Consider the following 23,282-nt stretch of genomic DNA (forward strand, 5'->3'; position numbering starts at 1 on the left):
TTTTTTTTAATTTTTTATTTTTTATAAACATATATTTTTATCCCCAGGAGTACAGGTCTGTGAATCACCAGGTTTACACACTTTACAGCACTCACCAAAGCACATACCCTCCCCAATGACCATAATCCCACCCCCTTCTCCCAAAACCTCTCCCCCCAGCAACCCTCAGTTTGTTTTGTGAGATTAAGAGTCACTTATGGTTTGTCTCCCTCCCAATCCCATCTTCTTTCATTTATTCTTCTCCTACCCACTTAAGCCTCCATGTTGCATCACCACTTCCTCATATCAGGGAGATCATATGATAGTTGTCTTTCTCTGCTTGACTTATTTCGCTAAGCATGATACGCTCTAGTTCCATCCATGTTGTTGCAAATGGCAAGATCCCATTTATTTTGATGGCTGCATAGTATTCCATTGTGTATATATACCACATCTTCTTGATCCATTCATCTGTTGATGGACATCTAGGTTCTTTCCATAGTTTGGCTATTGTGGACATTGCTGCTATAAACATTCGGGTGCATGTGCCCCTTTGGATCACTACATTTGTATCTTTAGGGTAAATACCCAATAGTGCAATTGCTGGGTCATAGGGCAGTTCTATTTTCAACATTTTGAGGAACCTCCATGCTGTTTTCCAGAGTGGCTGCACCAGCTTGCATTCCCACCAACAGTGTAGGAGGGTTCCCCTTTCTCCGCATCCTCGCCAGCATCTGTCATTTCCTGATTGGGATTTCATCATGATCAAAAGCTTTTGCAAAGCAAAGCAAACAGTTAACAAAATCAAAAGACCACTGACAGAATGGGAGAAGATATTTGCAAACGACATATCAGATAAAGGACTAGTGTCCAGAATCTATAAAGAACTTAGCAAACTCAACAACCAAAGAACAAATAATCCAATCAAGAAATGGGCAGAGGACATGAACAGACATTTCTGCAAAGAAGACATCTAGATGGCCAACAGACACATGAAAAAGTGCTCCATATCACTGGGCATCAGGGAAATACAAATCAAAACCACAATGAGATATCACCTCACACCAGTCAGAATGGCTAAAATCAATATGGTTTTAATTTGAATCTCCCTGAGGGCTAGTGATGATGAACAATTTTTCATGTGTCTGATAGCCATTTGTATGTCTTTATTGGAGAAGTCTCTGTTCATATCTTCTGCCTATTTTTTTATATGATTGCCTGTTTCATGTGTGTTGAGTTTGAGGAGTTCATTGTAGATCCTGGATATCAACCGTTTGTCTGTACTGTCATTTGCAAATATCTTCTCCCACTCCGTGGGTTGCCTCTTTGATTTCTTGACTATTTCCTTTGCTGTGCAAAAGATTTTGATTTTGATGATGTCCCAAAAGTCCATTTTTGCTTTTGTTTCCTTTGCCTTTGGAGACATATCTTGAAAGAAGTTGCTGTGGCTGATATCGAAGAGATTACTGCCTATGTTCTCCTCTAGGTGTCTGATAGATTCCTGTCTCACGTTGAGGTCTTTTATCCATTTTGATTTTATCTGTGTGTGCAATGTAAGAGAATGGTCCAGTTTCATTCTTCTACATATGGCTTTCCAGTTTCCCAGCACCATTTACTGAAGAGACTGTCTTTTTTCCACTGTATATTTTTTCTTGTTTTGTCGAAGATTAATTGACTATAGAGTTGAGGGTCCATATCTTGGCTCTCTACTCTGTTCCACTGGTCTATGTGTCTGTTTTTATGCTAGTAGCATGCTGTCTTGGTGATCACAGCTTTGTAATAAAGCTTGAAATCAGGTAACATGATGCCCCCAGTTTTATTTTTGTTTTTCAACATTTCCTTAGTGATTCTGGGTCTCTTCTGATTCCATACATATTTTTGGATTATTTGCTCCAGCTCTTTGAAGAATCCAGGTGGAATTTTTATTGGAATGGCGTTGAAAGTATAGATTTCTCTAGGAAGTATAGACATTTTAATAAAGTTTATTCTTCCAATCCAAGAGCATGGAATGGTCTTCCATCTTTTTGTGTCTTTTTCAATTTCTTTCATGAAGAAATTTCAAGAAATTTGAAGAAATTTCAAGAAATTTTTCAATTTCTTTCATGAGTGTTCTGTAGTTCCTTAAGAACAGACCCTTTGCCTCTTTGGTTAGGTTTATTCCCAGGTATCTTATAGCTCATGGTAAATGGAATCGATGCTCTGACTTCCCTTTCTGTATTTTCATTTTTAGTGTATAAGAAAGCCACTGCTTTCTGCACATTGAGTTTGTATCCTGCCACGTTACTGAATTGCTGTATGAGTTCTAGTAGTTTGGGGGTGGAGTCTTTTGGGTTTTCCATATAAAGAATCATGTCATCTGCGAAGAGAGAGAGTTTGACTTCTTCATTGCCAGTTTGGATACCTTTTATTTCTCTTTGTTGTCTGATTGATGTTGCTAGGACTTCTAATACTATGTTGAGCAAGAGTGGTGAAAGTGGGCATTTTTGTCTTCTTCCTGATCTCAATGGGAAGGCTGCAAGCTTTTTCCCATTGAGGATTATATTTGATGAGGTTCAGGAATTTTCCCTCTATCCCTATACTTTGCAGCATTTTAATCAGGAACAGATGCTGGATTTTGTCAACTGCTTCTCTGCATCAATTGAGAGACCATGTGGTTCTTCTCTCTTCTCATATTAATTTGTTGTATCACATAGATTGATTTGTGAATGTTGAACCATCCTTTTAGCCCAGGGATTAATCCCACCTGGTCATGGTGGATAATCTTTTTAATGTGCTGTTGGATCCTGTTTGCTATGATCTTGTTGAAAATCTTAGCATCCATATTCATCAGTGATATTGGTCTGAAATTATCCTTTTTGGTAGGGTCTTTGTCTGGTTTGGGCATCAGGGTAATGCTGGCTTCATAGGAAGAGTCTGGAAGTTTTCCTTTTGCTCCATTTTTTTGAAACAGCTTCAGGATAATAGGTGTTATTTCTTCTTTGAAATTTGGTAGAATTCCCCAGGGAATCCATCAGGTCCTGGGCTCTTGGTTTTTGGGAGATTATTGATCATTGCTTCAATCTCCTTACGAGATATAGGTCCATTCTGGTTGTCGATTTCTTCCTGGTTGAATATTGGCAGTTTATAGTTTTCCGTGAATGCATCCATTTTATCTAGGTTGCTTAGCTTATTGGCATATAACTGTTGATAATAACTTCCGATGATTGTTTCTACTTCCTTGGTGTTAGTTGTGAACTCTCCCTTTTCATTCATAATTTTATGAATTTGGGCTTTCTCTCTTTTCTTTTGGATTAATGTGGCTGGTGGCTTATCGATCTTATTGATTCTTTCAAAAAGCCAACTTCTAGTTTCATTGATACGTTCTCCTGTATCTTTGGTTACTACCTCATTGATCTCAACTCTAATCTTGATGATTTCCCTTCTTATGTGTGGAGTTGGTTTGATTTATTGTTGATTCTCCAGTTCTTTAAGGTGTAGAGAAAGCTGCTGTGTTCTGGATTTTTCAATTTTTTGAGGGAGGCTTGGATGGCTATGCATTTCCCCCTTAGGACTGCCTTTGCTGTATCCCATAGGTTTTGGACCAAAGTGTCTTCATTCTCATTGGTTTCCATGAATTGTTTCAGTTCTTCCTTGATCTCCTTGACCCAAGCATTCTTAAGCAAGGTGGTCTTTAACTACAGATGTTTGAGTTCCTTCTGAACTTTTCCTTGTGATTGAGCTCCAGTTTCAAATCACTGTGATCTGAAAATATGCAGGGAATAATATCAGTCTTTTGGTATCAGTTGAGTCCTGATTTGTGACCCAGTATGTGGTCTATTCTGGAGAAGGTTCCGTGTGCACTTAAGAAGAATGAGTATTATGTTGTTTTATGGTGGAATGTTCTGTATATATCTATGAGTTCCATCTGTTCCCAAGTGTCATTCAATGCTCTTGTTTCTTTATTGGTTTTATGCTTTGATGATCTGTCTATTTCTGAGAGAGGAGTGTTAAGATCTCCTACAATTAGTGTATTCATATCAATATGACTCTTTATCTTGATTAACAGTTTTGTTAAGTAATTTGCTGCTCCCGTATTGGGAGCATAGATATTTAGAACTGTTAGATCATCTTGGTGGATAGTCCCTTTAAGGATTATGTAGTGTCCTTCTGTATCTCTGACTACAGTCTTTACTTTAAAGTCTAGTTTATCTGATATGCGAATTGTTACCACAGCCTTCTTTTGACGTTCATTGACATGAAAGATGCTTCTCCATCCCTTTACTTTCAGTCTGGGTGTATTTTTAGGTTCAAAATCGGTCTCTTGTAGACAACATATGGATGGGTCCTGTAGTTTTATCCAATCTGCAACCCTGTGCCATTTTATGGGAGCATTTAGGCCATTCACATTGAGAGTGAATACTGATAAATACGTTTTTATTGACATCGAGTTACCTTTGAAGTCTTTCTTTCTGTAGACTGTCTCTATATTTCTGTTCAATTCTATTCTTAGGATTTTTCCTCTTTTATAGAACCCCCTCCCCTTAATATTTCCTGCAGTGTCCGCTTGGTGGTTGAATAGTCTTTTAGGCCTTGCTGGTCTTGGAAACTCTTTATCTCTCCATCCATTTTGAATGTCAGTCTTGCTGGATAAAGTATTCTTGGCTGCGTGTTCTTCTCATTTAGTGAACTGAATATATCTCGCCAGCATTTTCTGGCTTGCCAGGTCTCTGTTGAGAGATCTGACGTTATTCTGATGGGCTTCCCTCTGTAATTAATAAGCCTCTTTGCCCTGGTGGCTTTCAAGAGATGATACCTACAATTATAATTCCTCAATTTGATTATCAGGTGCCCTGGTGTGTTTTTGGAATGTATAATCTTGGGTGGAGACTCTTCAACTTCTAGTACATGAACGCTGGTTCCATTTGAGAGATTGGGAAAATTTTCATGAAGGACTTGTTCCACTATATCTTCTAGACGTATTTCTTTCTTCTCCCCTTCAGGGATTCCGATAATTCTGATGTTGGAAGGTTTCATGGCATCATTTATTTCCCTGATTCTGTTTTCATGGTTTCTAAGCTGTTTGTTCCAGCCTCCTCCTGATCCTTTCTCTCTATCTGTTTTTCCTCCAGATCACGAATTCTATCTTCTGTCTCCCTTACCCTAGCTTTGAGAGAGTTTAGATTAGATTGGAACTTATTGGTAGCATTGTGAACCTCCTCCATGGTAGCTTTAAGCACCGCCCTAACATTGTGAACATCCTGTTGGTCGCTTTCAGTTCAGCTCTAATCCATTCCTTTTGGTCATCCATAGCTTTCTCCAACCTAACTATTGCCTGGATAATTGTTAGCCTGAATTCTCTTTCCAACATATTGTCTATGTTCATATGATACCATCACCACAAACAAAAACATTTCTGTACAATCTTTTTTGTTTTTTTTGAATTTTCAAAGCTTAGAAATTTTTTGTATTTGAAACAAATGCTCACAGTAACTAAAATAAATTGGATTACATGTACATCATTTAATTATGGTACTTCAAGTGGCAAACTTTCAACATAGTTTTCAAAAATTTCTCTCTCACAATGAAATATTTTATCATACTCCATTCAAATATATAGTCTTCTTGTTTTATCCTCCTCCCTCTTCACTTTTGAGTGGGAATCCAAAAAAGTTTCCAAATACCACAAATAAACAGAATATAGAGTGTAGCAATTGTACTACTGCTTATTTACCCTAAATATACAAATGTCGTGATCTGAAGGGGCACATGCACCCCAATGTTTATAGCAGCAAGGTCCACAATCAAACAATGGAATAAACCTGGATAAAATTATATACTATGCAATCATCAAAACCCTGAAATCTAGCCATTTGCAAGGATGTGGATGGAACTAGAGGGTATTATGCTAAGAAAAATAAGTCAATCAGAGAAAGACAAGTTTCATATGATCTCACTGATATGAAGAACTTGAAAAACAAGACAGAATATCTTAGGGTAAGGGAGGGAAAAATGAAACAAGTTGAAATGAGAGAAGGAGACAAGGTATAAGAGACTCACATTCTCAGGAAATACACTGAGGCCTGCTGGAAGGGAAGGGGTACGAGGGATTGAATTGCTGACTGATGGACTTTGGGGATAGTATGTGCTATGGTGAGTGCTGTGAATTGTGTAAGATTGATGAATCATAAACCTGTACCCCTGAATCAAATAATACATTATATGTTAATTTAAAAAAAAGAGAGAGAATCTAAGGTGTAGCTTCTACTCAGTTCCACAGGCTTTTCTCCTTTGAGAAGCACATATTTTTATGTGTGTAAGTCAATGTAGAATGCATCCAGACTGGGTCAGCCTGCCAAGCCCTTCTTTGCTGCTTCTAATATGCAGGCATGGAAAATGGGATAAGGAGAGGTAAATGAATATTTGATAGGTTGATGGTAAAATGTATCTTGCTCCTTAAGAAACAGGATCAGGGGAAATCAAGTAATTATCACATTTTTTTTCCTGTAGTTGTTTTTCCACTGAAGCCACTGAATATTCTAACCTTGGTGACATTATAACAATTAGAATTAGTATTTTATTTTTCTTTTCTTTTCTAGAGACAAAACGTTATGTAAGGGACTTCTATTTTTTTTAAACCCTCTTGCAGTCCTTTTTATCTACTTTTCACATTTCAACACCTGTTTTTTAGATTGCTTTGTTAACTATCCTTGTTAAACAAATGTGACACATGATAGTTATCATTTTATATATACCTGTTTTACTGTATTTTATATATAAAACAGTATGTTTAAATAATAGTACACTCTAATTTCAGTTATCTTTTTATCATTTCAAAAATTTCCTATTTCTCATACTTCATATTTTCCAAGTACAGTTTTCAAAAGTTTATACTTACATGATCAAGGCAAAATTTAAAAGGGACAGTAATTTAAAGTTTAGTTAGTAATACACTCTTCTCATGAGTACCTAGTTTTATATATGAAAGTCAAGGACTTCTCAAACTCAACACACACATACACATACACACACACACACACACACAATAATCCAATCATGAAGTGTATAGAAGTTATGAACACACACTTCTCCAAAGAAGGCATATAAATGGATAATACATAAAAAAATGTTCAACAACCCTTGTCATCATGGAAATACATATCAAAATCACAATGAGATACCACTTTATACCAGATGGCCAAAATTAACAAGACAGTAAACAGAAAATGTTGGCAAGGATGTGGGGTAAGATGAACCTTCTTAAATTTTTGATGAGAATGCACGCTGATACAGTTGCTCTGGAAACAGAACAGAAGTTACTAAAAAAATTAAAAATAGAGTTACACTATGACCCAGAATTTTCACTATTAGGTATTTATTCCAAAGAAACAGATGTAGTGAAAAGAAGGGGAACATGCTCCCCAATGTTCATAGCAGTGATGTTCAAAATAGCCAAACTGTGAAAGGAGATGAGCTGCCCTTCCATTGATGAATTGATACAGAATATCTGGTTTATATATACAACACAATATTACTCAGACTTCAGAAAGGATGAATACCTACTATTTGCATCAACATGGAAGGAATTGTACCGGATCATGCTAAGTGAAATAAGTCTTGTAGAGAAAGATAATTATCATATGGTTTCACTCATATGTGGATTATAAGGAATAGGGCAGAGGACCATAGCTGAGGGGAAGGAAAACTGAATGGGAAGAAATCAGAGAGGGAGACAAACCATAAAACACTCTGGACTCTGAAAACTATCTGAGAGTTACAGAAGTGGGGGTATTGTAGTAACAAGGTGTTACTACTTGTTAATACCAGGTGGGTATTAAGGAGGGCATGTGATGTGAGAACCACTGGGTATTAAACACAACTCGAAAATCATTGGACAATACATCAAAAGCTAATGATGTACTATATGACAGTTAATTAAATTTAAATAAAAAAAAAGAAAAGTAAGGTGTTAAACAGGGCACAAATTGCATGGAACACTGGGTGTTATAGATAAACAATGAATCTTGGAACACTGCAACCAGAAACTAATGATATACTGTCTAGTGACTAACATAACATAATAAAAAATAACAATAATTTTTTTAAAAAATGAAAAGAAGAAAGTGAAGGACAAATCTAACTCAGTGTACACATTTTTTCCCCCTGAAAGAGTCTGGTGTACTTATATTGAGAACTCCATTTCCAATCATATATTGAAAAAGTAGAACAAGTATATGCAGCTTTTTTTTTCTTCCCCTTCAGTTTTTTTTTTTTTTTTCTCTCCTATATCAAGGAACGTTTTCCTTTTCCCTCCATATTCTTAACTGGGGAGATAAGAAGATAATTTAGAGTTCTGTTTTATTAAGATCTGTTCATTTTTCCTTCCACTTCTTCAGCAGAGTTTCTCTTACTTCTTTGTTACGGAGAGTGTAGATGAAGGGGTTTAGAACAGGAGTCACCACGGTGTTCAGGACATGCACAGCTTTGGTCAGATCCAAGGCCTCTTTGATTGAGAGGCGGACATGAAGAAAGATCGTAGACCCATACCAGATGAGCACCACAGTGAGATGTGAGGAGCATGTGGAAAATGCTTTGCTCCTGCCACTGGCTGAAGGGATCCTGAGAATGGTGCTGATGATGAAGATGTAGGAAACCAGGGTGATGAGGCATGAACTCAGTATGACCACTGAAGCAATCACAAAGGCCACGATTTCCACTGCCTGTGTGCTGGTGCAAGCTAGGGTGATCCAGGGTGCAATGTCACAGAAGAAGTGGTTGATTGTGCGAGGGCCACAGAAGGACAGGGTGCTTATGAGGGCTGTGGGCACTGCAATAGCCATAAAACCACACAGCCAGGATGCTAGGGCTAGCTGTGCTGAGAGCAGGCTGCTCATGATGGCCCCATAGTGTAGAGGATAGCAGATGGCCAGATAGCGGTCATAAGCCATGGCTGCTAGTAGGAAATACTCTGTGCAGCCCAGTGAGAAAACAAGGTACATCTGCAAAAGGCAGCCAGTAAATGATATGGTTTGACTTCTCCCCAGAAGGATGGCCAGGGCTTTGGGGACAGCAGCTGTGGTATACCAAATTTCCAAGAAAGAAAGATTGCTCAAAAAGAAGTACATAGGGGTATGTAGCTGGTGGGAGGTAGTAACCAACATCAAAATAATCATGTTACCACTCACTGTGAGGATGTACATCACCAGAAAAAGCATAAAAAGAGAGAGCTGAAGAAACTGGGACCCTGGAAATCCAAGGAGGAGAAAATCCTGGCGGAGAGTTGCATTGTCTGGGCCCATTGAAGACATATTGAGGTATACTGGTAAAAAGAGGCCACACACTGAGGCTTTTGATCCAAACACACAGTCCTAGAGTAATAAAAAGGATTCATGAGTATGCTTCAGTAACTGAATGTAGACTGACAGTCTAACATATGTTGGGTGCCTGTTCTGTATTTGGTTAATATCAAGTAATTTAATAATATGGAGATATATGTGCTATTAATTAGCAGTTGGTGGTTGAAGAGACTTACGTGTGAAGCATTTTAGCATTTTTGCAAAGATTGCACGCATTGTTACACTTCAGATATAAGATTAAAACCCAATATTTTGACCTGCATCATCCTTTTATGGACATGCTCAAGCACAACCACAGATTACACCAAACACACAAAAGGATAAGTGCTTCATGTTGACATAATTCATTAATTTGTAACTAGATTCTTTCTGGCTGGTCATTAAATGAAAATATGTATTTTTCTTTTATTTTTGTCTTGTGTCTCAAACGTAGGTTCTAGTCACGTTCACGTTTGACACAGCTTTTGAGCTGGTCTTCTAATTTTAAACTCTGACCTTAAAAATAATGTTCAGAAATAAACAATAAAATGTTTTAAATTATTGTAAATTTAATTTTGTCTTCTCTGACCTTGAAAATTTCATGTTTAAACTTATTAATGTGATATCTTCTTTTACACTAAAAGTTTTTCCATATTGGACAAGGCATTTAAGGCAACTGCTTCCTGCCTCTAAGACATCTTGATACTTATTTGGACTGATTATACTGAGAACAGCCTAAAAGCAAAAAATTACTTTGAAACTAGTTATTTTCTGAAAAAGAATTATTTAAATTCCAGTTAACACAGTGTGATATTAGTTTCAGGTGTAGCATTTAGTGATTCCATACTTTCATATAACATCTGGTGCTCATGACAAGTGCAGTCCTTAATTCCCAGAAAAATAACAATGATGGTGATCATTTTTACTATATAGTAAATAATATTAGTTAAGTCATTTTTTATTTAAGATATACAAAATATTTTTCTCTTTAAGATAATCACTTTTCACTTATGTTAACCATTAAATAAATTACTTTAAACTGTATAATCTATTTCTGAATGCTTCTTTTTAAGAAGAGAATCTATACATTAGAAGATAAATTGGCAGCCCTTACTGTCAAACATGCAGGTGACTAAAACTTACACTTGAGAAGGAAAATCTGAACAAAGTCCAAGTAGACTGTGGCATCTTTAGTCTTTACATTCCCTAATGAAAGAATGTCCCTTTTCCTCATCTTAATATGATGAAATTTTACACTTTTACACCCTCCAAAAGAAATATTAATTTCACAAATCTTAGCAGATTAATTACATGTATCTAAAGTCAACAAGAATATTTATACTACAAGTGGGTCTACAAAACAAATGGGTCCATAATTTAGGTGTACCTCATTTATGGCAAAATGGGACTTCAAAGTTCTCTAGAGCAGTAATCCCAAATTCCAATGGATGTGTGGATTACTTGAGGGTGATATCAAAATATACATTCTAATTCAGTCATCTTGGGTCAGCCCTGTGATTCTTCATTGCACACAAACTTACAGAAAGCATCACTTACTGAGGACTCTAATCTGAGCAGAATCTAGTATATATGGAATATGAAGAACAGGGTGATCACATGACTCTCTCCTGTTTATTAAGTATTAAAGTATCTAGATTTAATTAATTATTCTAATAAAGAAAATAATCATATCTTAAATTAGAATTTAAAGATGAGACAGTTTATTGAGAAATATAGAGAAAAGTTTCTCATCAGCAAATACACTACATAATGATTTTCACATATTTCTTAAAGTTATTATATCCTATATAATACCCACCACCAGGTATTATGGAGGACATGTGTTGCATGGAGCACTGGGTGTGGTGCATAAACAATGAATTCTGGAACACCGAAAAGAAATTTTAAAAGGTTTTTATATCCAACATCTGTATCATTCATATCCAATCAATATATGTAAGAATTTTTCTTGATCAAAGAACTTATGGACATTGTTAATATCTTAGATATGTAACTAAAAATGTAGTCAAGAAGCTGACATATAGAGATAAATTTACGAAACAGCAACAGTAGCCAACCTACAGTGAAGGCTTTCTTGGAAGTTGTTAACTTATTATCTAACATGATCTTTGTAAATTGTATTACTTTGATTCTATTATTATTATACCAATTTTATATATGAGTAAACTGAAAAACATGGAAGCTAGAGAAGCTATCCCAGGTGGAGTTGGGACTGTAAGTTCTGTGACTTCAACAGCAGAGCCTTAGATGTAGGAGCTGTTGCTTTCAGAGACTGTTTTTAAATAGGTCTCTATGGTATCTGAAAGGTTCAAATAAATTATATTTTTATTTATATTCAAATAGAATCATTGGTCAATAGTATTCTAAAATCTATTAGTATGAAATAATTTTATCTTAAATTAGTAGGTAATGTCAATAAAATAATTATATTATTTTCCATTTTCAAAATTTAAAAATCATATTGTGATCGCTACAGATTAGAGAATAAACTGAACATCATCACCATATTACAAAATGGCACTATCAGATTTGGTTTCAAATTATATTGCTGAATGTGTCAGATATCATGAACTAACAATACTTAATTGAATGTGGTGATTATGCCCCACATTTTAAAATTTGCTTATATTGCTGTATATTTGAGTATTCTTAGTACTGATTCTAAATAGGAAAACTAAGGGGACTATTGGCAAATGACAAAGTTTATACAATCTAAGATAAATAGTTTTTGATTCACTGTTTTTAAATAAATAACTTTTTGAGTTTTCCAATTAACTAACCAGTTTATTCTTTTTTAAAAAAGAATTTGAGTTTTTAACAATTTAATGACAGTTTAAAAAGAATTTTAATTTCTTACATTTGAAAAAATGATTTTGAATCCTAAAAAACAATTGGTTTTCACACAAAAATGCAATATTTAGCAAAAATAACTTCATTTACATCGTTTCTGAGTAACAGGAAATTTTAGTTATTAATTAAGTCCTATGATGGTTATATATTGTGGAACAAATCTGTGATAACAAATTCACCCATTCAGTGACCAGGTATTGGATAGAACACAGGAAGTACAGAATAACCCCATTCACTTACCCAGTTACAATTCTTTTTGGTGTATATATATAAAATCTCTAAACTCTGTCTTTGTACCTTATATTTTCCCTGCTTTTTTATTCCATAATATTATCAATTTTAAAATACTGTATTTCTATTGCAATCTTTTTATCTCCCTTCTTCTTTTTCATTTTTTTATCTTAAAATTTTCACAATTTTCTCTCATTATTCAGTACTGTTTGAAGAGCTCGATCTTCCACAGCTTTTGAAATTTGTTCTTAGTCTATGTTATTTTTTCCTTTCCTTCTGATCCAATCCTGTCTTGGATACATTCAAATTTAGTGTAGGTGTTTTACATTTTTTCAATCTGAATCTTCCACTTAATGAGCTCCATACTGTAAGCAATTTTCTATTAAGTAATTGCTCATGTGTACAAGAATCTTATGGAATATGGTGACAATTTAATACTCTCTCGGGTACTTATGACTAGGTCGAGAAGAGAAGATCTTTCTAAATGGGGGTTTCAAATTATTTTCAAGCATTTGATTTAAATAACTATAAGTAAATGAAGATTTATATGGAAGAGGAAAGGGATATTTCTCTAGGCTTAGAAATATTATGCAGATCTTTCCTCTTTGTGCAAGTTCTTAGAAAATGCAAATATTCAATGGATTCTAACAATTTCTGAAAAATTGTATTTTTATTTCTTAAGTTTATTTAATTATAATTGAAGTATATAGCTAATATACAATATTATATTAGTTTCTGGTGTACACCATAGTGTTCAACAATTCTATACATCACATGGTGCTCATCATGACAAGTGTCCTCCTTCTTCTCCATTATCTATATTATCCATCCCCCCACCTATCTCCCATCTAGTAGCCGTAAGTTTGTTCTTTATAATTAAGAGATTGTCTCCAGGTTTGCCTCTCTGTTTTGTCCCCCAAATTCATTTATTTTGTTCTTAAATTTGACATATAAGTGAGATCATATAGTATTTGTCTTATGCTAACTTATTTCACTTAACATCCATGTCATAGTAAATGGGAAGATTTCGTCCTTTTGTGTGGCTGAGGTTTTTTTAAAAAGATTGTATTTACTTATTTGACAGACAGAGATCACAAGTAGGCAGAGAGGCAGGCAGAGAGAGAGGAAGGGAAGCAGGCTCCCCCCAAGCGGGGCTCAATCCCAGGGCCCAGGGATCATGACCAGAGCTGAAGGCAGAGGCTTTAACCCGCTGAGCCACCCAGGCACCCCCTGAGTTATATATATATATATATATATATATATATATATATATATATATATATATATGAAGATTTCATCCTTTTGTGTGGCTGAGTTTATATATATATATATCTTTAATATACATTTTCATATATTTATTTATATTTATTATATTATATTATATTTATTATGTATTTATTTATATATATAAAAAATATATATATATATAAAACTCAACCACACAAAAGCATAAAATCTTCCCATATATATAGTAAATGGGAAGATTTACATACACATTTATATATACATTTGTGTGTGTGTGTGTGTGTGTGTGTGTGTGTGTGTGTGTGTGTATAATGAAGATGTGATATTATCTTCCTTATCCGTTCACCATTTGATGGACATTTGTACTTTTTCCATAATTTGACTATTGTTGGTAATGCTGCTATAAACATTGGAGTGCATATATCCCTTTCAGTAAGTATTCATCCCTTGGGTAAATACCTAGTAGTGCAATTTCTGGATGTCGGGGTAGTTCTAATTTTAAGTTTTCAAGGAATCTTAATACTGTTGTCCAGAATGACTGCACCAGTTTGCATTCCTACCAAGAGCATAGGAGAGTTCCACTGTCTTCATCTATGCCAAGACCTGTTGCTTCATGTGTTGTTAAGTTTAACCATTCTGAAATTTGTATTCTCCTGATGAGAAGTGATGTTGGGCATCTTTTCATATGTCTGTTTGCCATCTGTATGTATTCTTTGCAGAAATGTCTGTTCACGTTTTCTGCCCATATTAAGATTGAATTATTTGCTTTTTGAGTGTTAAGATGTATCACTTCTTTATATGATTTGGATGGAAAACCTTAGTTGGGTGTGCAAGTTGCAAATAACTTCTCCCATTCATTAGGTTGTCTTTTACTTTTGCTGATTGTTTCCTTCACTGTGCAGAAGTTTGTTATTTTAATGTAATCCCAATAATTTATATTTGTTTTACTTTCTCTTGCCTTAGGAGACATTTAGAATAATGATACTATGGCCAATATCAGAGATAAAACTACCTGTACTCTCTTCAAGGATTTTTATCCTGGTGTCAGGGTAGAAACTGAAGTCTCTAATCCATTTTGAGTTTATTTTTATGTATGGTGAAAGGAAGTGATCCAAATGCCATCCAAATTCTATATAGCCATTGAATTTTCCAACACCATTGTTGAAAATGGTGTCTTTCCTAATTTTTGATGATTAATTTTTGATGATTATTTGGCCATATAATTGTGGGTTTACTTTGGGTTTTCTGTTCTATTAATTTTTGTATCTCTTTTTGTACCAGTACCTATGGTTTTGTTACCACAAGGCTGTAACAACACTTTTTTTAAGTCTTTTTTTTTAAGATTTATTTATTGATTTGACAGACAGAGATCACAAGTAGGCAGAGAGGAAGGCAGAGAGAGAGAGAGAGAGAGAGAATCAGGCTCCCTGCTGAGCAGAGAGCCCGATGCGGGGCTCAATCCCAGGACCCTGAGATCATGACCCAAGCTGAAGGCAGAGGCTTAACCCACTGAGCCACCCAGGTGCCCCTAAGTTTTTTTTTTTTTTTTAAGATTTTATTTATTTATTTGACAGAGTGAGATCACAAGTAGACAGAGAGGCAGGCAGAGAGAGAGAGAGGAGAAAGCAGGCTCCCTGCCAAACAGAGAGCCCCACATGGGACCTGATCCCAGGACCCTGAGATCATGACCTGAGCCAAAGGCAAAGGCTTAACCCACTGAGCCACCCAGGCGCCCTGTAATAACATTTAAAATGTCAAATTGTGATACTTTCAGGTTTGCTTTTCTTTTTCAGGATTACTTCACCTATTTATCATCTTTTGTGGTTCTATACAAATTTGGAATTTTTTTGTTTTATTCTGTAAATAAATTTTATTAGTAATTTTTTAAAAAAGATTTCATTTATTTATTTGACAGAGAGAGATCACAAGTCAGCAGAGAGGTAGGCAGAGAGAGAGGAGGAGGAAGCAGGCTCCCAGCTGAGCAGAGAGCCTGATGCAGGCCTGAATCCCAGGACCCTGAGACCATGACCTGAGCTGAAGGCAGAGGTTTAATCTACTGAGCCACCCAGGCACCTTATAAGTACTTTAATAAAGATTACATTAAATATGAAGATTACCTTAGGTACTATAGACATTTTAATAATCCTACAGTAAGATCCAACAAGAAGATCTAACAGATATTCCTCCAATCCATGAACATGCAATGTCTTTCCATCTCTTTGTGTCATCTTCAGTTCCCTTCATTAATGCTTTATAGTTTTCAGATTACACTTCTTTGTCTATGTCTAGTCCTAGGTATCTTATTATTTCTGTGCAGTTGTAAATGGGATTGCTTTCTTAATTTCACTTTCTGGTTCTTCAGTATTAGTGAATAGAAATGCAACAAATTTCTGCACATTTATTTTGTATCCTGTGACTTTACTGAATTAATTAATAAGTTCTAATAGATTTTGGGTGAATTTTTGGTATAATTGAAGTGGTTTTTGGCTGAATTTTATGGTAGCATAGTACCTGAAAATAATGAAGGTTTTACTACTTACTTGGCAGTTTGGATGCCTTTTATTTATTTTTGATGTCTACTTGCTCTGACTAGTACTGTCTGTACTATGTTGAAAAAAGGTGGTGAGAATGAACATATTGTCTTGTCACTAGCTATAGGGGGAAAACTGTGAGTTTTTCACAGATGGTCTTTATTATGTGGAAGTATGTTACCTCTAAGGCTACTTTTTTAAAAATCATGAATGGATGTTTTCCTATGTCAACTGATTGCTTCTGCATCCAGTGAAAAGATTATATGGTTCTTCCATTTCTCTTATTTATGTGAAATATAATGATTAATTTGTGAATATTTAACCACCCATGCATTTCAGAATTAAATTTTACTTGATTGAGTGAATAATTACTTTTGTTTAAAAGAATCCACTTATTTGGATTCAGATTGCAAGTATTTTTGTTTGGTTGGTTTTTTAGTACTTATGTATTTGTATTCATCAGAGATATTGGCTTGCAGTTCTCTCTCTCTTTTGTGGTATCTTTATTTAGTTTGGATATCATGGTGATATGACCTCATAGAATGAAATTGGAAGTTTTTCTCCTTCCATCTGTTGGAATAGTTTGAGAAGAAAAAGTATTAACTCTTCCTTAAAGGTCTGGTAGAATTCACCTGTGAAGTTCTCTGCTTCTGGACTTTGATTTGTTGAGATATTTTTGATTACTGATATAAGCTCCTTGCTTATAATTGGTCTGCTTAGATTTTCTACTTCTTACTTCTTTAGTTTCGGTAAATTATATGTTTCTAAGTATACCTCCACTTCTTCTACATTACCCATTTTTTGACATATATTATTTCGTAATATTTTATTACAATTGTTAGTTATTCCTGTGGTATTGATTGTTATTTTTACTTATACAGTTGTGATTTTGTTTGTTCAAATACTTTCTCTCTCTCTCTCTCTTTGCTACTGAGTCTGACTAGAGGTTTATAAATTATATAGTTTCAAAGAACCAGCTACTGTTCTCACTGATATATTCTATTGCTTTGTTTTTTTTATTTTATTTTATTTTATTTTTTTAGATTTTATTTATTTATTTATTTGACAGAGAGAGATCACAAGTAGGCAGAGAGAGAGAGGAGGAAGCAGGCTCCCCGCTGAGCAGAGAGCCCGATGTGGGACTCGATCCCAGGACCCTGAGATCATGACCTGAGCCGAAGGCAGCGGCTTAACCCACTGAGCCACCCAGGCGCCCGCTTTGTTTGTTTTGAATCATTTACTTATGTTCTGAACTTTATTCTCTCCTTTCTTCTGATCAGTTTGGTTTTTATTTGTTGTTATTTTCCTAGTTCCTTTAGGTGTGAGTTTAGATTTTTTATTTGAGGTTTTACTTTCTTCTTGATGAAGGTCTGTATTGCTATATACTTCCCTCTAGAACTTTTCTTGCTGCATCCCAAAGTTTTTGTAACATTGTGTTTTAATGTTTACACTCATGTAATTTTTTATTTCTTTTTTGAGATTGTGGTTGAACCATTCATTGTTTAGTAGGATAGTATTTAATCTCTAATTAAATCTTTAATATTTAATATAATTTAGTAGGATATTATTTAATTTGTGGTCTTCACAGATTTTTTTTCTTCTGTTTGCTTTCTGTTTGTTTCATAATGGTGTGGTCAAAAAAGATGCACGAGTATGACTTCAGTATTTTTGAATATATTGAGACTTTTTGTGGGCTAATATCTGATCTATTCTGGAGAATATTCCATGTTCACTTGAAAAGGATCTATATTCTGCTGTTTTAGGATAAAAGGTTTTAAATATATCATTAAATCCACTGAGTCTTCAAAATCACTTTTTTTGATGATTTTCTGATTGGATGCTTTGTGTATTGACATAAGTGTGTTGTTAAAGTTCTCTATCATTATTTTACTATTGTTTATTTCTTTTATGTTCACTATTAACTGTTTTACATATTTGGAAGCTCCTTTCTTGCATAATATTTACAATATTATATGCTCTTGTTGGATAATTCACTTAATGATCATATAGTATCCTTCTTTTTTATGTTAAAAGCCCACTTTTAATGTCAATAATTTTACTACTGTAAAAAATTAGTAACATAGGGGAGAGACAAGATGGCAGGGAGGTGTTGCCGTTTCAGCCTGAATCCTAAAGTGAGCTCATTACCTAGCAAAGAACTCCGATCACTCATGAAATCAGCCTGAGATCAGAATTGTACATGTCTGGATATCTATGGGGGCAGAAGACACCAGTGGGCAGGTAAAGCAGAGTGGAAATGTTGGACTGATATCGGAGGATAAACAAAAGGGGGAGGGAGCCACCAGAGGCGACCAGTTGGAAAGTAATACCCCTATACGAGAGTGTCCTGCATCTGGGGACCAGCATTAACTTGGAGACTGGTTGAAAGCACTCCAAAAGAGGAAAGGATCGCGGGGGGCAAGTGTTGGAATTGGGGAGGCTAGGGACAGGGGCTTAAGTCCCTGGACCCAGGAGAGCCTCCCCTAGAGCTGAGCCAGAGAGAGTGCAGTGGAGAAACCAGGTCTTGGTCCCTGTGCCACCAGCGCACCTGAGAACACATGGGGTCCAGTTCCTGTGAGGGGCTGGGAGCCTCAACAGATGGAAGAACGTGGTGTTGTGCTAACAGAGCCTGAGATGTGCGTACCCCACACCCTCCCCTGAGAGAGGTGTGTGAAGGCCCAGCCTGGTGTTCTTGGGCCCGTGCTGTGCTATCAGAGACTGAGACACACATGCTTCACCATCCCATGAGAGAGGTGCATGCAAGCCTGGCACTCTTAGACCCAGAAAGAGCAGGCACTTCCAGCCCAGGCCAGCAAGAAAATCTCAGAGTGTTATTGCTGCTTGAAACCTCTCTGGCAGTCTGCAGCTGCCCAGACAGCTGCCACTGCTGTGGTTTGGGGTACAAGCAGGAGATCCTGCATCCCAAGGGTCCATGACTAGGAACCTGCTCTTCCAGGGGCCAAGGGGGAATTTCAATGGGCTCTGCAGCACCCACAGGGGAGCAGACTGAGGCTTTTCTCTGAGAGGGAGATCCGGTGCAGTTTGCTTTACTCAAAACCTACAAAAAACATCTAAAGCAGTCAAGGCAAAAGAAAAGAAATGAGCAAACATAAAAACCTCCAGAGAACAAAATCCTGAAAAAACCGGTTTCCTCAGAGCCCACACCCTTGAGGGGGATGGGAGAAATTAACTCAAGGAACATCACTGAATGAAAACCCACCTGGCAGGACCCTCCCACAGAATAACAACTAGGGAAAAAAAAAGACTATAAGAGAACAATAACTACTTCATAGACACAAGTTTTAATTTTGACTCGTTCCTACTATTCTGGTTTATTTTTTTATATAGATAATTTTTAACCTATTTACCATCACAGTGAGATGTCCAGTACATCAAATTCCATAATGGCCTTCTAACCTGAACTTTTTGATACATATACCTGTGTTTTTCTTTTGCATTTTTTAAATTTTTTTTAAATTTAGTTCAGTTTAGTCTAGCTTATTCCTTTTTAAATTTTATTTTCCAATATTCGTATAGATTTAAACTTCAAGGTAATCCCCTTTATCCAATCAATGCTACCTCTATAGGTAAACCAGCTTTTAATCCCCTTTATCTTAGGAAAGTTGAGTCCTTTAACAAAGACAACAAGATACATCCAGGAAGAACCAAAACGACTTCCTTACCCACAATGAGAATTTCAGACACTTTCCCATCTTTTTTTCCACTAGTATTTCTGTGTTTTTGTGTTTGTCCTGATAGTATATAAATCTTATACTTGTTTTTTTTTTACAACATTCTTCCTTTATTTGCATATATATATATTTTTCTCTTGTCATATACTTTTGTCAGCCTTTTTGTTTGTCTGTTTTTGTTTGTCTACTTCATAAATCTTACCTTGGGGCCCATTTTTGCTGAGCCTTCTCTTTTATCTTCCCTTTTATTCTGATCTCTCTCTTTCTCTATTTTTTTCTTTTTCTTTTTTTTTTCTCTCATTGGGTGGGGAATATTATTGCTCAGAAGTGTTACAGGGTGAACCTTGACTGCACCACAGTCAAAGCATCCAACTACAATCATTCATACATCTCCGACAAAAATGACTAGGAGGAGGAATGACCAACAGAAGAAAATTACAGAAGATGGTCCTTCTGCAACAGAGCTAATGGCTATCAGCATGGACAATATTTCGAGAAGGGAATTCAGGCTAACAATTATCCAGGCAATAGCTAGGTTGGAGAAAGCCGTGGATGACCAAATGGAATTGATTACGGCAGAACTGAAAACCACCAGGGATGAAGTTTATGATGGTAGGGCAGAAATTAAAGTCACCAGAGATGAGGGTCACAATGCTCGTAATGAGTTCCAATCTAATCTAAATTCTCTAAAAGCTAGGGTAACTGAGACAGAAGATAGAATTAGTAATCTGAAGGACAAACAGATAGAAAGAAAGGATCACGAGGAAGCCTGGAACAAACAGCTTAGAAGTCAGGAAAACAGAATCAGGGAACTAAATGATGCCATAAAACGTTCCAACATGAAAATTATTGGAATCTCTGAATGGGAGGAGAAAGAAAGAAGTCTAGAAGACATAATGGAACAAGTTCTTCATGAAAATTCACCCAAACTTGCAAATGGAACCAGTGCTCATGTACTAGAGGCAGCACGATCTCCACCTAAGATTATAGATTCCAGAAAAACATCAAGGCACGTGATAGTCAAATTGAGTAACCATAATTGTAGACACAATCTCTTGAAAGCTGCTAGGACAAAGAGGCTACTTATTACAGAGGAAATCCCATCAGAATAACATCATGCCAGTCCACAGAGACCTGGCAAGCCACAAAGGGATGGCAAAATATATTCAGGGCACTAAATGAGAAGAACATGCAGCCAAGAATAATTTATCCAGCAAGACTGACATTCAAAATGGATGGAAACATAAAGAGTTTCCAAGAATGGCAAGGCTTAAAAGACTATGCTACCACCAAGCCAACACTGCAGGAAATATGAAGGGGGGTTCTATAAAAGAGGAAAAATCCTAAGAATAGCATTGCACAGAAATATAGAGACATTATACAGAAAGAAAGACTTCAAAGGTAACATGATGTCAATAAAAATGTATCTATCAACAATCACCCTCTATGTGAATGGCCTAAATGCGCCTATAAAATGGCGCAGGGTTGCATATTGGATAAAACAACAGGATCCATTCATCTCTTCTCTACAAAGACCAATTTAGAACCTACAGACAGGGTAAAAGCTAGGGTAACTGAGACATACAGAAAGTGAAGGGTTAGGGAAGCAACTTTCATGCCATTGGCCTCAAAAGAAGGTCGGTGTAGTGATTTTCATATTAGATTATTTAGATTTTAAACTAAATACTGTAGTCAGAGGTACAGAAGGACACTACATAATCCTTAAAGGGGCTATCCACCACCAAGATGATCTAACAATTGTAAATATCTATGCCCCCAATATCGGAGCAGCCAGTTACATAAGAAAACTATTAATAAAGATAAAGAGTCATATTGATATGAATACATTAATAGTAGGAGATCTTAAAATGGATCTCTCAGAAATAGATCATAAAAGTAGCAAATCAATAAAGAAACAAGAGCATTGAATGACACATTGGACAAGATGGACCTCATAGATACATACAGAACATTCCACCTTAAAAAAACAGAATACTCATTCTTTTCAAGTGCACATGGAACCTTCTCCAGAATAGACCACATACTGGGTCACAAATCAGGACTCAACTGATACCAAAAGACTGAGATTATTCCCTGCATATTCTCAGATTACAATGCTTTGAAACTGGAGCTCAATCACAAGGAAAAGTTCCGAAGGAACTCAAACACCTGGAAGCTAAAGACCACCTTGCTTAAGAATGCTTGGATCAACCAGGAGATCAATAAAAAACTTAAACAATCCATGGAAACCAATGATAATGAAGACACTTGAGTCCAAAACCTATGGGGTACAGCAAAGGCCGACCTAAGGAGGAAATACATAGCTATCAAAGCCGGCCTCAAAAAAAAAAATTGAAAAATCCAGAATACACCAGCTCTCCTACACTTTAAAAACTGGAGAACCAACAACAAATCAAACCAACTCCACCCATAAGAAGAGAAATAATCAAGATTAGAGCTGAGATCAATGAGGTAGACACCAGAGATACAGTTCAAAGTATCAGTGAAACTATAAGCTGGATTTTGGAAAGAATCAATAAGATTGATAAACCATTGGCCACACTAATCCAAAAGAAAAGTGAGAAAACCCAAATTCATAAAATTATGAATGAAAAGGGAGAGATCACAACTAACACCAAGGCAGTACAAATAATCAGCAGAAGTTGCCAATATGCTAAGAAGCCTAGATAAAATGGATGCATTCCTGGAGAACTATAAACTCCCATAATTGATCCTGGAAGAAATTGACAACCTGAATAGACCAATATCTATTAATAAGATTGAAGCAGTGATCAAAAACCTCCCAAAAAACAAGAGCCCAGGACCTGATGGATTCCCTGGAGGATTCTACCAAACATTAAAGAAATAAAACCTATATTCCTGAAGCTGATTCAAAAAATTGAAGCAGAAGGAAATCTTCCAGAGTCTTTCTATGAAGCCAGCATTAACCTTATCTCCAAACCAGGCAAAGACCCTACCAAAAAGGAGAATTTCAGACCAATATTACTGATGAATATGGATGCTAAGATTCTCAAAAGGATCCTAGCAAACAGGATACAACAGCACATTAAAGATTATCCTTCATGATCACGTGGGATTCATCCCTGGGCTACAATCTTGGTTCAACATTTGCTAATCAATCAATGTGATATAACAAATCAATAAGAGAAGAGAGAAGAAACACATAGGCCTCTCAATTGATGCAGAAAATGCATTTGACAAAATCTAGCATCTGTTTCCGATTAAAACACTTCAAAGTATAGGGTTAGAGGGAACATTCTTGAACTTCATCAAATCCATCTATGAAAGACCCACATCAAATATCATCCTCAATGGGAAAAAGCTTGCAGCCTTCCCATTGAGATCAGGAACACGACAAGGATGCCCACTCTCACCACTCTTATTCAACATAGTATTAGAAG

The 23,282-nt window shown here is 36.0% G+C and overlaps 1 protein-coding gene and 1 long non-coding RNA gene across 2 annotated transcripts in view; one reads left to right on the plus strand and one right to left on the minus strand.

The window, feature by feature from the left end:
* The window catches only part of LOC309861483, a 547,912-nt gene that overhangs the window by 96,535 nt on the left and 428,095 nt on the right, over positions 1–23,282 (plus strand). The window lies entirely within an intron of this gene.
* LOC309860979 (olfactory receptor 6F1) lies at positions 8,328–9,254 on the minus strand (the record flags this gene model as incomplete). Its single annotated transcript, XM_082723388.1, has 1 exon — positions 8,328–9,254. The coding sequence occupies one exon, from the start codon at positions 9,252–9,254 to the stop codon at positions 8,328–8,330; it is 927 nt and encodes a 308-aa protein (XP_082579514.1).

The sequence above is a fragment of the Mustela nivalis genome, assembly GCF_964662115.1.
Source record: "Mustela nivalis genome assembly, chromosome: 3".
NCBI lineage: Eukaryota > Metazoa > Chordata > Mammalia > Carnivora > Mustelidae > Mustela > Mustela nivalis.